At 47.8% G+C, this 13010-nt stretch overlaps 1 protein-coding gene across 1 annotated transcript in view; it reads left to right on the top strand.

Annotated features, from left to right (window-relative positions):
• Positions 1–13010, top strand: part of trpm5 (transient receptor potential cation channel, subfamily M, member 5) — a 183793-nt gene that overhangs the window by 55937 nt on the left and 114846 nt on the right. Inside the window, exons 3-6 of the mRNA XM_072518897.1 lie at positions 3352–3529; positions 7901–8081; positions 8975–9141; positions 11547–11718. Coding sequence (XP_072374998.1) covers positions 3352–3529; positions 7901–8081; positions 8975–9141; positions 11547–11718 — 698 coding nt within the window. The remainder of the gene's footprint in view (positions 1–3351; positions 3530–7900; positions 8082–8974; positions 9142–11546; positions 11719–13010) is intronic.

A 13010-nucleotide genomic window follows, 5' to 3' on the forward strand; every position in this document is an offset into this window, starting at 1 on the left:
ATCGCCGGGGGCTGGCGTGAATCCCGCCCCCGCCGCTTGCCGAAGTCTCAGGCACCGGATATTCGGCGGGGGCGGGAATCGCGCCGCGCCGGTTGGCGGGCCACCCCCGCGCGATTCTCCGGCCCGGATGGGCCGAAATCCCGCCGCTAAAATGCCTGTCCCGCCGGCGTAGATTAAACCACCTACCTTACCGGCGGGACAAGGCGGCGCGGGCGGGCTCCGGGGTCCTGGGGGGGGGGCGCGGGGCGATCTGGCCCTGGGGGGGTGCCCCCACGGTGGCCTGGCCCGCGATCGGGGCCCACCGATCCGCAGGCGGGCCTGTGTTGTGGGGGCACTCTTTTCCTTCCGCCTTCGCCACGGTCTCCACCATGGCGGAGGCAGAAGAGACTCCCTCCACTGCACAAGCGCGGGAATGCCATCAGCGGCCGCTGACGCTCCCGCGCATGCGCCGCCCGGTGATGTCATTTCCGCGCCAGCTGGCGGGGCACCAAAGGCCTTTTCTGCCAGCTGGCGCGGGCCTAGCCCCTTAAGGTTGGGGCTCGGCCCCCAAAGATGCGGAGCATTCCGCACCTTTGGGGCGGCTCGATGCCCGACTGATTTGCGCCGTTTTGGGCGCCAGTCGGCTGACATCGCGCTGTTTCCGGAGAATTTCGCCCAAGGAGTGGGAACAGAGGGAAACCATTCTATCCCTCCTCATCTGATTGTAACAATTTATTTCAGTTTAGTATCACTCTATGTGTTTAAAACTATAGCGTAGGTTGTGTAGGAAAGGTTTTGGGCAGCGTGGTTCCACAGTGGTTAGCACTGCTGCTTCACAGCACCAGGGACCCGGGTTCAATTCCAGCCTTGGGTGACTGTGGAATTCGCATATTCTCCCATGTGATCTCCTGGCGCTCCAGATTCCTCTCAAAGTTCAAAGATGTGCAGGTTAGCTGGACTGGCCATACTAAATTGCCCTTAGCGTCCAAAGATGTGGTTATGGGGATAGGGCGGCGTGTCGGCCTCGGTAGGGTGCTCTTTCAGAGGGTTGGTGCGGACCTGATGGGCCGAATGGCCTCCTTCTGCACTGTAGGGATTCTATGGATTCTAAATGAAATAATTTTTTCAAAACGCTGGATCTAGTAACCTAAACCTGTGCTGGAAAGTACATTATGGAAATCAAACTAAAATGATGCAAATTTATTTCCTCTGTCAGTGCTACACCTGTCTGATTTGCAGAACTGTGCAGCACAATGCAAATCCTATGGTAATTATTTTGCATCTTATTTATATAGATTCACTTTTTAGATCCTGCAGGGCATTGGGTTATTGTTGCTGTTGATTGGTTGATGCTTTGATAGATGCTAGTTTTCATATTATGCGTGCATGCATGTGTGTATAAGCACTCAGGAGGGCACATGTGTGTGGAGGGCTTGTGTGCATAAGTGAGCGTACACACATGAGACAAACTTATTTCATAATAGGAGTTTGAGAACAGGGGCGAAATTCTCCTGTTCCGTGGCCACCGTGGGGGCACCCCCCGGGGTCAGATCCCCCGTGCCCCCCCCCCCCCCCCCCAGGACCCCGGAGCCCGCCCACGCCGCCTGGTCCCGCCGGTAAATACCAGGTTTGATTTACTGATTGGTCAGCAGTTCTGTAGTTCTAGCAGCAATGGTGACTGGCAGGCAGCTCTCTAAGGCAGGACTTCCTCTAAAGATAAGGGCAGAGGTCTCATCTTAAATTAATGAATTTGTCTACAGCTTTAAAATGCTGTGGGGTGACAGTCAGGATCATGCTTCCCACTGACCTTTTAATCAGGGTCGTGTGGGAGGGTGGGGGCAGGTGCAGAGACTGCGGCACCCTGTTAAAATCCAGCCTAATGCTGGGGCTATTTAATTGACTAATCTCATAACAGTGAATTGAATTTGAGTGACTGCATCTTAGGATAGACTCTGTTGTACAATAGGTTTCTGTTAGAACCATGAAAAATTAAGAGGCAGCTAAACTTTTCCAATCACTCTCTCTCTGGCTAGCACATTGCTCATACCTTTGATATGATTACTGAATAGCTACTTGGTCCAATGATTATCCTTTGCCAATCAGTATTTACACCTAGAACCTCCCACTCTCCTAAACAGCTGCAAAGTAGCCACAATCCACGATTTCAGTGGCAGTAGTTCCTGTCAATAATGTGAAAATAGATGGATTTATGCAAACTCTTGGTGTGCTTCTCTTTGGCTATCACAACAAGGATAGGAAGAGATGGAGAGGTTGGGGCTGGAAAATGTGGCCAGCCCTTTAAGATTTTGGTGGGAGGGGAAAATCCAGCTGGTGGAAAATTCCACCCTTCATTGATGGTGGATTGGAAAAGAACAGATGTGGAGGATGTGAAAAGTAGAAGGTTGGTGACAAGTCAACACAGAAATTGATGGTTCACAGGGTAAAGTAGGCACCCCTTAATTCACTTCATGACTTTGCCCAAACTATGGATGAAACTACACAGCAGATTGCAGCAAATGAACAGCTCTGAAGGAATGGAATGTAGCTCTGGAGTGTCCTTCACTACGCCAACAACACTAATACTTCCACTCAAGATGGGATAAATACAACATTGCCACTAGTTTTAGAGAACACTATTAGCATAATAAATTAAAGGTGTTTTGGGAAAGGTGCGGGATGAACAGAGAGTCAGCATATCTGCAATATTTCACAATTCTAAATGGCTTTGAGCATAGATGGATGTCCAGATTTTTATCGAGCCAAAAACAAACTTCTAGGTCCAGAACAAAAGCAGCCCAATGACACCTGAACTAGGGATTTTTGTTGGACTCCAGGGCACAGTAAATGTTTAGGAACCTAGGAAGGTAGGTCGTCATTGAGGACTGGAATTCTTTCCACGTTGCTCCAGATAAACCTTTAAGACAAAACCCAACTGGAGAGTCTGTTCTTGGCTGAACAAATGGTGGGAAGCTTTTGCTTTGGATATTTTTACACATGGGCCTCCATGTGTTTCAGACACTCAAATGACCAAAACTAAAAGGATTCATGGTTCCAGGATTAAAAATAAAAGCATTCTTTAAAACCTCTCACACTTAAGACCTGGTCAGTGAAATAAGCTCCCTATAGACCTCAGCATCGCCTCATGAAAGCAATATTTCCAATTAAAAGTTCATGATAAAATGAAGGAAACCACCCCTGGTACAAAAGCTACATTTGGCAGCTTTAGTTTACCTACAAAGTAACAGCTCTGAAGAATGTCCTACTGACTCGAAACGTTAACTCTGTTTCTCTCTCCACAGATGCTGCCAGACCGGCTGAGTATTTCCAGACTTTTTTGTTTTTATTACCTACATTGTACGTTGTATCTTTTAGTGGGGAGAGTACTTGCCGGCATCTACATCCTCACGAGGACCAAACAGAGGCTGCAGGAGAGGTACTGATCAGAGAGAAAAAATACAATGGTCGGAACGTTAAAAAGCCCATTAAAAAGGAATCCATTTACAGTGTTGGAGAAGTTGAGTTTTTTGGATTTGGCAAGAAACATGGCAAGGTATGAATCTTCTCATGAGGTACCTGAAATTTTAATAATAATAATGATCTTTCTTGTCGCAAGTAGGCGTACATTAACACTGCAATGTAGTTACTGTGAAAAGACCCTAGTCGCCACATTCCGGCGCCTGTTCGGGTACACAGAGGGAAAATTCAGAATGTCCAAATTACCTAACAGCACATCATTGGGGACTTGTGGGAGGAACCCGGAGTACCCAGAGGAAGCTCACGCAGACACGGAGAGAACGTGCAGACTCCGCACAGGCAGTGACCCAAGGTGGGAATTCTCGCTGGGATTCTGACGCTGTGAAGCAACAGTGCTAACCACTGGGCTACTGTGCCACCGAAACTCTGTTTCTCTCTCCAAAGATGGTGACCAGAACTTTCTAGCTGTTACCACCAGCGAGAACTTCTGGTCCCACCAATGGCGCATCCACCAGGAAACTCCATTATAAAGCACACGGCAGATTGTGTGGCAAATCCTGCCCCCTGCCTGACCTACTGAGTATTTCCAGGATTTTCTGTTTTAATTCAGATTCCCAGCATCTGCAGCCTTTTGCTTTAGTGAAAATCTTCTACTTTATTCCATGAAGAATCCGCAATGGAAAGTGTTCTGGGTAATCCAGACCTTATAAACTACATGAGGCTGGTTCTATTAACTATAAATGTATAATTTGAGGTAAATGAGTTAACAGCTCCTTAAAAGAGTGCATGGAGGGAATGGAACACACAAAATAAATAACTCGGCCCCTTGAGCCAGCTCCGCAATTCAATAAGATCATGGCTGATCTGTTTGTGTTCCTAATTCCACATTCCCAGCTACCCTCCATTACCTTTGATTTCCTTGCCTTCCTTATCTACCTCCACCTTAAAATATTCAATGACCTGCCTCTATCACCTTCTGAGACAGAGAGGTCCAACATCAGAGAGCCTTCTGAGAGAAAACATTTCCCCGTATTTCTGTCCTAAAAGGGTAACCTCTGAATTCAAAACAGGTTTTAAATTCAGAAGTTTGGACTCGCCCACGACAGGAAACATCCTGCGCGAGATTCTCTGCCCCGCCGTACCCATTTTCTGGTGAGGCGCAACCTCGCTGGCAGCGGGAATCTCCATCCCAGTAGCTGGCCAATGGGGCTTCCCATTGTGGGTACCCCCACGACGTCGGGAAAGTCACGGGCATGAGAGCGCTGCCGGTGAAACGGAGGATTCTGCCGATGGAGAATCCAGCCCCCTTTGTAATCAGAGTGTGCTAAGCATTCATAACTGAACTCTACAGTTGGAACCCATTATATTCAGTAATGTCTCCATGCTTAATATTTCTTTGTGACCTATTTGAGACAAGAAAGAGAGGTGAAGGTGTCACAGGACCACTTGACACTTCCAGGAGTTAATTTTCTTGGAAAGATCGGATGAGATTAATAAGGATAAATAACCCTTATCGCATGTAGATCAGTTGATAACTGGTACAGTTGCTCTGCTAAAGTTGATCTGTTTCAAATAGTTTCTAATACCTGTGACATTACACAAATGTATAGCATGTGAAGAGTTAATGTTATGTTAGCCACTCGAGGGAGCTAAGGGACAGTGCTATAAATTGGACTGGCTGTTAAGCTAAGGGGAGGGGTTCAGACTGGAGCCGAAGAAGATAAGATTCATAGTGTGTTGCAGAGTTAGTTATAAAGATATAATAGTTATAATTAGTAGATAAAGATAGTGTTAGTGAGTGTAGTTTAATTGTTACATGTCTGCTATTCAGAATAAGTGTAGAACTCAAATTTAGTAGTGTTAATAAAATTAGTTTAGTTCTTCAAAAGAGCTTTGTGTATCTTTGTGATCACTACGCCTTCCATCCTGGAAACCCCTCACAAAGATCACCACAACACCGGGCTTCCCAAACCATGGGTGAAGTCACGAGGCAAGATTTGTGGCCTCAAGCTCTGTGGCAGCAATGGCTGCCCTGGAGCTCAGACTGATTTCTGTCAATTGCAAACCCTCCTTAAATCCATGCAGTTTATTTCTGTTGATGGCCTAATGCTCTCTGAGGCCTGATTGCTGCCTGAAAAAAAAGCCTGTGAATAGATAGGTGTTCGTTTTATTTTTGTAGAAACCCTGCCTTCTCATCAACGAACCCAAAGCTGAGGTCCCAGGTTCGATCCTGGCTCTGGGTCACTGTCCGTGTGGAGTTTGCACATTCTCCCTGTGTTTGCTTGGGTTTCGCCCCCACAACCCAAAGATGTGCAGGTTAGGTGGATTGGCCACACTAAATTGCCCCTTAATTGGAAGAATTGAATTGGGTACTCTAAATTTATTTTTAAAAATAACCCAAAGCTAAGTTCCTAAATCCTCTACACTAAACAATCAAAGCCTCTTCCCACCTCACACCTTCCCCCCCCACATCCCGCCCCATCCCCCCACCCTGCTCAACAACTCTTGTATCGCACCCCCCCCCCCCCGCATCCTGCATTTTCACTTTCACTCTGGAGTCACAGGAAGCCTGGGGGATTCAAATGAATGGGGTTACAGCAGGAATATATTATGTAAGCACTGTTCCAGTATCTGAATGATGAGCAGTTCTGAGTTTCACTGGCCCAGGAGAATTGCACTGTCAGTCAACACTAGCCTCGCACTGATAGATGATGATCACTTCTGTACATGTCCAACTGATGTGGTTTAGTGACCTCGTTTTCTGATATATCATTTTCCAGTCTTGGATATTGATATGTCACACCAATTCTGGCAAGAAGCAACCGGAATTTTTATTCCTCCACCATTGGCAGTCGTGTCTTCAGTGACTAGGCCATCAGCTTTAAAATTCCCTCCTTAAGCCTCTCCACATCCCTACCTCTGACTCATCCTCTAAGTCGTTTCTTAAAACTTCCTCTTTGTCCAAGCTTTTGGTCATCCGTCATAATATCTCATGTGGCTTGGTGTTCAATTATACACATTTTGGATGCTTTACTATGGGGGAGATTCTCCCAAAATATTTCTGTGTTAATTTGTGGTTTGTTTTTCAGGGGGTTTCCTGCTGGCTCTGTCGGCGAGTTCCCCACTGCTGTTCATTGACACCAAGTGACTTTTTTGGGTCCTGGGGAGTTTCTCACCGGTTTAGTCCACACTTCAAATTTTTTTTAGCACTGGGGAGCTGAACTCCACGATCGGGCCGCCATTTTGAAAGGGTGCCCTGATCTTTAAGTTCTCCACACTCCCCACCCATGGGCAATATCATCCCCACACATAACGGCACGTCCCCACACCCCCAAGTGAGAACACCCCACTATGGGGTCCTTGGGGGCCCAATGCTTCAGGCCCACCCAAGCCCCCTTAGAGCATCCCCTCCCTTCCAGGACCCCACCCATCCTCCAATCTCCAGAGGCCTCTACTTACCTGCTCTGCACACTCCCACTCTTCAAAGCCCCCCCCCCCACACCTTCCTTTCATGGGCATGGCCCCCCTTTGGCCCTGACCCTTGGCAGTACCACCCAGGCACCCTTGCACTGGCATCCAGGCAGTGCTCCAGCCAGCTTGGCAGTGACACCCGGGCACTATTGGCAGTGTCAGGGTGGCAGTGCCAAGGTGCCAGCTGGTGCCACATTTCAGGGGGAGGGCCAGGGGGCCACATTGCACTGCCCTTGACCACCCAAGTGCCTCCCATTGCGTGGGTGACCCCTCGTGTGCTGATCCAGCTGGTCCACATTCTTGTGGACCAGCACTGACCGGCACCTGGCTGCAGCCTCCCTAGGGAAGATAGTGATTCGAGGGAGGCCAGTGAGTACCAGGTCAGGACGTCTTAAGTAAGTTTAAGACCTACTTTCGCGAGTGTCATTTGGTCCCGCCCCTTTTGTGTGGACTTCCGATTCCGACGCCTCGCGAGACTTGGGTGAATCCCGCTCGAGTGCACCGCGCCCCATGTTTTTAAAAATAAATTTTGAGTACCCAATTCTTTTTTTCCAATTAAAGGGCATTTTAGCATGGCCAATTCATCTTTTTGGGTTGTGGGAATGAGACCGACGCAGACACGGACAGTGAACCGGCTAACCACTGTGCTGCCCCAGGATGCTGTACTATGTTAACAGTGCTATAACAATGGGGCCAGTTTATCTCCGTTGGCTGGACAGTTGGTTTGTAATGCAGAACAAGGCAGCAGCGCAGGTTCAAATCTCGTATTGGCTGAGGTTATTCATGAAGACCTGCCTTCTCAACCTTGCCCCTCGCCTGAGATGTGGTGATCTTCAGGTTAAATCACCACCAGCCAGCTCTCCCTCTCAAAGGGGAAAGCAGTCTATGTTCATCTGGGGCTATGGCGACTTTACTTTAAGTATATCAATGCAAGTAGATTGATTTTCCATTTGTTTTGGCACTTCTCCTCCTGCAGTTTGTACAAGTGTCCTGTAACACCCCTCCGGCTGCAATATTTGAGCTGCTGACTGGAGATTGGAATTTGCCAGCCCCAAACCTAGTTGTATCCATTGTCGGAGGAGAAGAAAAAGTTCTGATGAAATCATGGCTTCGGGACACAATCCGGAAAGGTCTGGTGAAGGCTGCTCAAAGCACAGGTAAACTTACTCCCACACTGATAAAATGCCTAGAGTACTTCCTTTCTTAATATGTGTCGCCCAATGAAAGCTGAAAAGTGCCAGATGTTGTTCTGGGAAATGAAGTCGGCAAGTGGAATGTGTTGTAGTAGGAGAACATCTGTGTAATTGTGATCATAATATTATTAGGTTCAAAGCAGTTATGGAACTTACGGAAGGGGACAAAGAAAGATCAATGGTGAAAATACCCAACTGGAAGACAGCCAATTTCAATGACTTGCGAAAGGATCTAGTGCAGGTGGACTGAGCAGACAAGTGGCCAAGAAACAGTAAATGAATAATGGCAGACCTTCGAGAGAGAGATAATAGGCAGTATTATTTGGGCAATAATTGCCGTCCCAGGCAGCAACACCCACATCCCCTGACCGAATAAAAAAAAGTTTGCATAAGAAGGAAAGATAGGATAGGACATGTAAAGCTGAAGGGATGGAGGGTCAAGTTGCAACAGGCCACGGTGGGGGGGGAGATTGGGTGTGCACCATCCCTCCTCCTATGTAAGCATGTACTATACTCAGATGGCACAGTAACTTTCACAATGCATTTGGACATGTCCTTGAGGACGCCAGGTTTGCAGGATTATGAGGAAAAATCTTGGTTCTGGGGCTGCAGGATGGGTCAAAAATGGTCTCTGTTGTGATATTGTATGACTTTATACTTATTTTTTTTGATGGAACCTCATGGTCTAACTGGGTACTGTGGATTAAAATGTGCGATAAGGTAGATAATTTTCATAAATTCTACCAGTTGTTTGCCTAAAGATTAATAGGGTCCTACATTATACCTAATAGACATAAAGAGCATGTTTTTATTATTTGTCATTGAAATATCAATTTTTTTTCCTAATTTCTGTGCAGGAGCTTGGATAATTACAAGTGGTTTGCGAGCTGGAATCACCAAACACATAGGGGAAGCAGTCCGTGATCATGCCTTGGCCAACACATCCTCTAAAATCAAAGTCTTTGCAATAGGAATATCGTCGTTGGGAATTATTTCTAACCGTGAAACCTTAACCAATGTTAATGTTAGTTATTCAAATAATTTCTAACTACCTTCCTCTGATTATACGTCTCTAGCTGAGGTGTGTCTTATTGCGAAAGATGATGATGCATTTTCATTCTTCAATCGTAAATCGAGAGGTGCCCAGCAAACAGGTTGGGCACCACGCATGCTGGGTCCTGACCCTCACTGCTGCTTTCCAGGGAGTTTTCTTTGGGGGCCAGTGGCTCGGCCTGACACCAAATAGAGTGTTCCAGAGCGGAGTGTTGGCCAGAGGGAGATGGCTCCCACCATGTACACGCCCACCTAGAATTTAGCTTGGATCCTGAAGAGGGAGTTGGTTCTATTTACCAAGCTCCAATCAAAAAACAGCTGGGATTGAGATTTCAAGGGCACACTGTAATATTGGCCTCCCCTATTATTTAAAATCCTGCCTCTTACCCTCCAGCTCATAGAAAATATAGCTGGTAATCTGCACAGCAATCCTCACAAACAGCAGTAATAACAGATAAGGTGTAAATATTATCCAGGATATCTGTGAGAGAGCTCTTCTAATAAAGTAATGGAGCAGAATTTTACAGTCCTCCACCGGCCAGTTTACAGGTAGTGGGAGTCCTTTAAAATTCTCTGGTTGGCTATTCCAGCCTGATCCCAAGTATGCGGGCGGAGTGTGCGGGTGGGTTTGGGGGGGGGGGGGGGGGGGTGGGGGGGGGGGGGGTGCGTGTGGCAGCGGATGCAAGGCCTAGGGTAGCCCATCATCCCTTGGCCCAATTGCGGCCATTAAAGTTTGCTTCTCGTGTGACATTTTCCCCGTTATGAAGGGGGGCACCTCCCTCAAGGGACACCTTTCCAAGTCAGCCTCCCACCGAACAAAGTCTGTCCCATCCTACGCTTTCTTATGATGCTCTCTCCATTCCCAGCCTCTCCGTCAAGACCTCCACCCTTCTCTCCCCTTCGGCCCTCACCTTCCCTTCCTACCTTTACATGCCCCTGGATTCTTGGATTTATAATCTGGGGGCTGCTCGTCTTGGCCAGCCCTGCCAGTAGTGCTGCTGGGACTATACAGCTAGCTACCAATCAGGATGCCCCCTGTCATGATCAGCAGAGATCCACCGATTCTTCAGGTGACAAGGCGGGAAATCCTGCCAACTGAAAAGTCCTGTCCATGGAATCATTTACATGCCCCTGAAAGGGCAGATGTTTAATTTGAAAGATGAACCGCTGACAGTGAACGTCAGTACTACACTGAAGTGACAACCTGTTTGAACTGAAGTCTCTGGAGTTTGGTTTGAATCTACAATCTTCTAACTTGGACAAGAGTAGTGCTTTCTGTAACACTATGGATATTGTATGGTAAATGAAGAGTTAACAATTTTATGTAAATGCATCTAACCACCAGAGGGTGATCAAGAGCTGTCCCGTAGATCACATGTCACCCTTGATTCTGGGAGTGGGTGGTTAGGCGGGATAGAGAGTTGTGTGTTCTGGAGAAATGTAGATAGAATTATAGCATAGTTTATTTAGCAACCTTAGTTAGAAGTTGTGTTAATAAATTAGCTTTGTTAATCAACAAAGCTTGATGTTCTTTGTTGAACGCTACACATCAAAGCCATCCGTACCAAGAAAGCAAAGAACATCACACTGTCCACTTTGACAAAAATCTATCTGAAACAAGTAGGGGGCGATTCTCCGAGCCCCCGCCGGGCCGGAGAGTCACCACAACTGTGCCACAACGCCCCGACGCCGGCGCGTGATTCTCCGAGGTGCGGAAAATCGGCGGCATTTGCGCCGGCGAGTTTGACGCGTCGCTGGCCGCTGTAATCGGCGGGGCTGCCGATTCTCCGGCCCAGATGGGCCGAGCGGCTGCGCGGATACGACAGAGTCCCACCGGCGCCATTTACCCCTGGTCGCTGCCAGCGGGAACTCTGCGCGAAGGGGCGGGGGGGACCTGTGGGGCGGGGAAAAGTGCTCCTTCACCAGGGGGGCGGCCTCCGATGGGGTCTGTCCCGCGATCGGGGTCCACCGATCGGCGGGCCAGCCTCTTCCCCCCCCCGGGCCTACTTTGTTGCGCCATGTTGCGTCGGGGCCGGTGCGCTGAAGAAGTCCCCCGCGTATGCGCAGGTTGGCGCGGCCGAACTGCGCATGTGTGGGTTGGCGCGGCGCCCGTTTGGCACAGGAAAGAGAGGCTGGAGCGGTGTGAACCGCTCCAGCGCCGTGCTGGCTCCCTGTGGGGGACAGACCCTGTGGGGGACAGAATAGGTTGTGCCCGTGCCCGTTTTGTGCCGTCGTGAAACGCGATGGCGCTCACGACAGCGCGAACACTTTGTCTCCATTTTGGAGAATCGCCCCCGTAATGTTTTTGGATATTTCATCAATATTGATTTTGACCATCTGATTTTCTATCTGTTCATTTTTACAATCTTCAATTAGAAACAGAGTCCAGCAATATACCAGGTCGAGGAGACAGCACAAGGACCTCTTTACTCTTTGGACAATAACCATTCCCATTTCATACTAGTGGATGATGAGACTCCCAATGGCACCACTGAACTTTGGCTGAAACTACTGAAGCACATTTCTGAACAGCGGACAGGCTACGCAGGTAAAAAAATTGGCTGAGAATGGGTATCTCCATTGCTACACTGAGCTGAATAATGGGTATCCTCCCCTGTCTTCGGTTGGCAAGGGGAAGCTGTTGTGAGATGGACGTGTGATCAGCAGTCTGCACTCTGATAGTAACTTTTTCCTGTTCTTTTTGCTGGAATCCATTTTGAATGTGTTCAAATGATAAAATATGGGGCAATAGGTTTTGCCTTGCTGGTTACAATGTATATGAACATTAAGTAATTCACTGATCATTTGGCCAAATTATATGACAATGAGGGATGGGCTCAACGATAGCATCTGTAGCTCTACTTGAAACATAGAAATGTTGAAAATAGGAGCAGGAGTAGGCCATTCAGCCCATTGAGCCTGCTCCACCACTCAAGATGATCATGGTGGATCCTCTATCTCAACGATATACTCCCACTCTCACCCAATACCCCTTGGTGCCCTTCGAGTTCAAAAATATAACTCTTTATTTCTCAAATACTTTCAGGGAATTTGCCTCCACAGACTTATATGGTAGAGAATTCCACAGGTTCAACACCCTCTGAATGAAGAAATTCCTCCTCATTTCCGTCCTAAATGGCCTAGCCCATATACTGAGACTATGACCCCTTGTTCTTTACCCCCAACCAGGGGAAATATCATCCCTGTATCCAGTCTGTTCAGCCCTCTGTCGCAGGGTCCTCTGTTCGCACTCTCTAGGGCAGCACAGTGGCTAGCACTGCTGCCTCACGGCACCGAGGACCTGGGGTTCATCCTGGCCCCAGGTTACTGTCCGGGTGGACATTCTCCCTGAATCTGTGTGGGTCTCATCCCCACAACCCAAAAAGATGTGCAGGATACATGAATTGGCCGCGCTAAATTACCCCTTAATTTGGAAAAAAAGAAATGGGGACTCAAAATCTATTTTTAACAAATTCTGCTGACTACTTATCCCACACACTCCTGTAGGTTCTGCTTACTGACTGTCCCAGGGTCCTCCTCTCACACACTCCTTTTGGTGCTGCTGACTTCATGTGGGCCCTTCTCTCACCTCCTCTCTCTAGAGGAGCTCTACAAATCTCCGTCTTGGAGAAACGTTTTGTGTATTTGTAGCATCCAGTTAACAGCATTGAATCACAAGACTACAGGGAATAAGAATGCCCCCATTTAATTGTTTACAAACATTTTCCAGTATCTGTTTTCATACACCTGGGATTTCAAAAGCAAATTACTGGAGGTACTTGAAACCAGAAATAAAAAACAAGAGTGTTGGAAATATTCAGCAGGTCCGAGAGAATCTGT

This window comes from Scyliorhinus torazame, chromosome 10 (assembly GCF_047496885.1).
Source record: "Scyliorhinus torazame isolate Kashiwa2021f chromosome 10, sScyTor2.1, whole genome shotgun sequence".
Classification (NCBI taxonomy): Eukaryota; Metazoa; Chordata; class Chondrichthyes; order Carcharhiniformes; family Scyliorhinidae; genus Scyliorhinus; species Scyliorhinus torazame.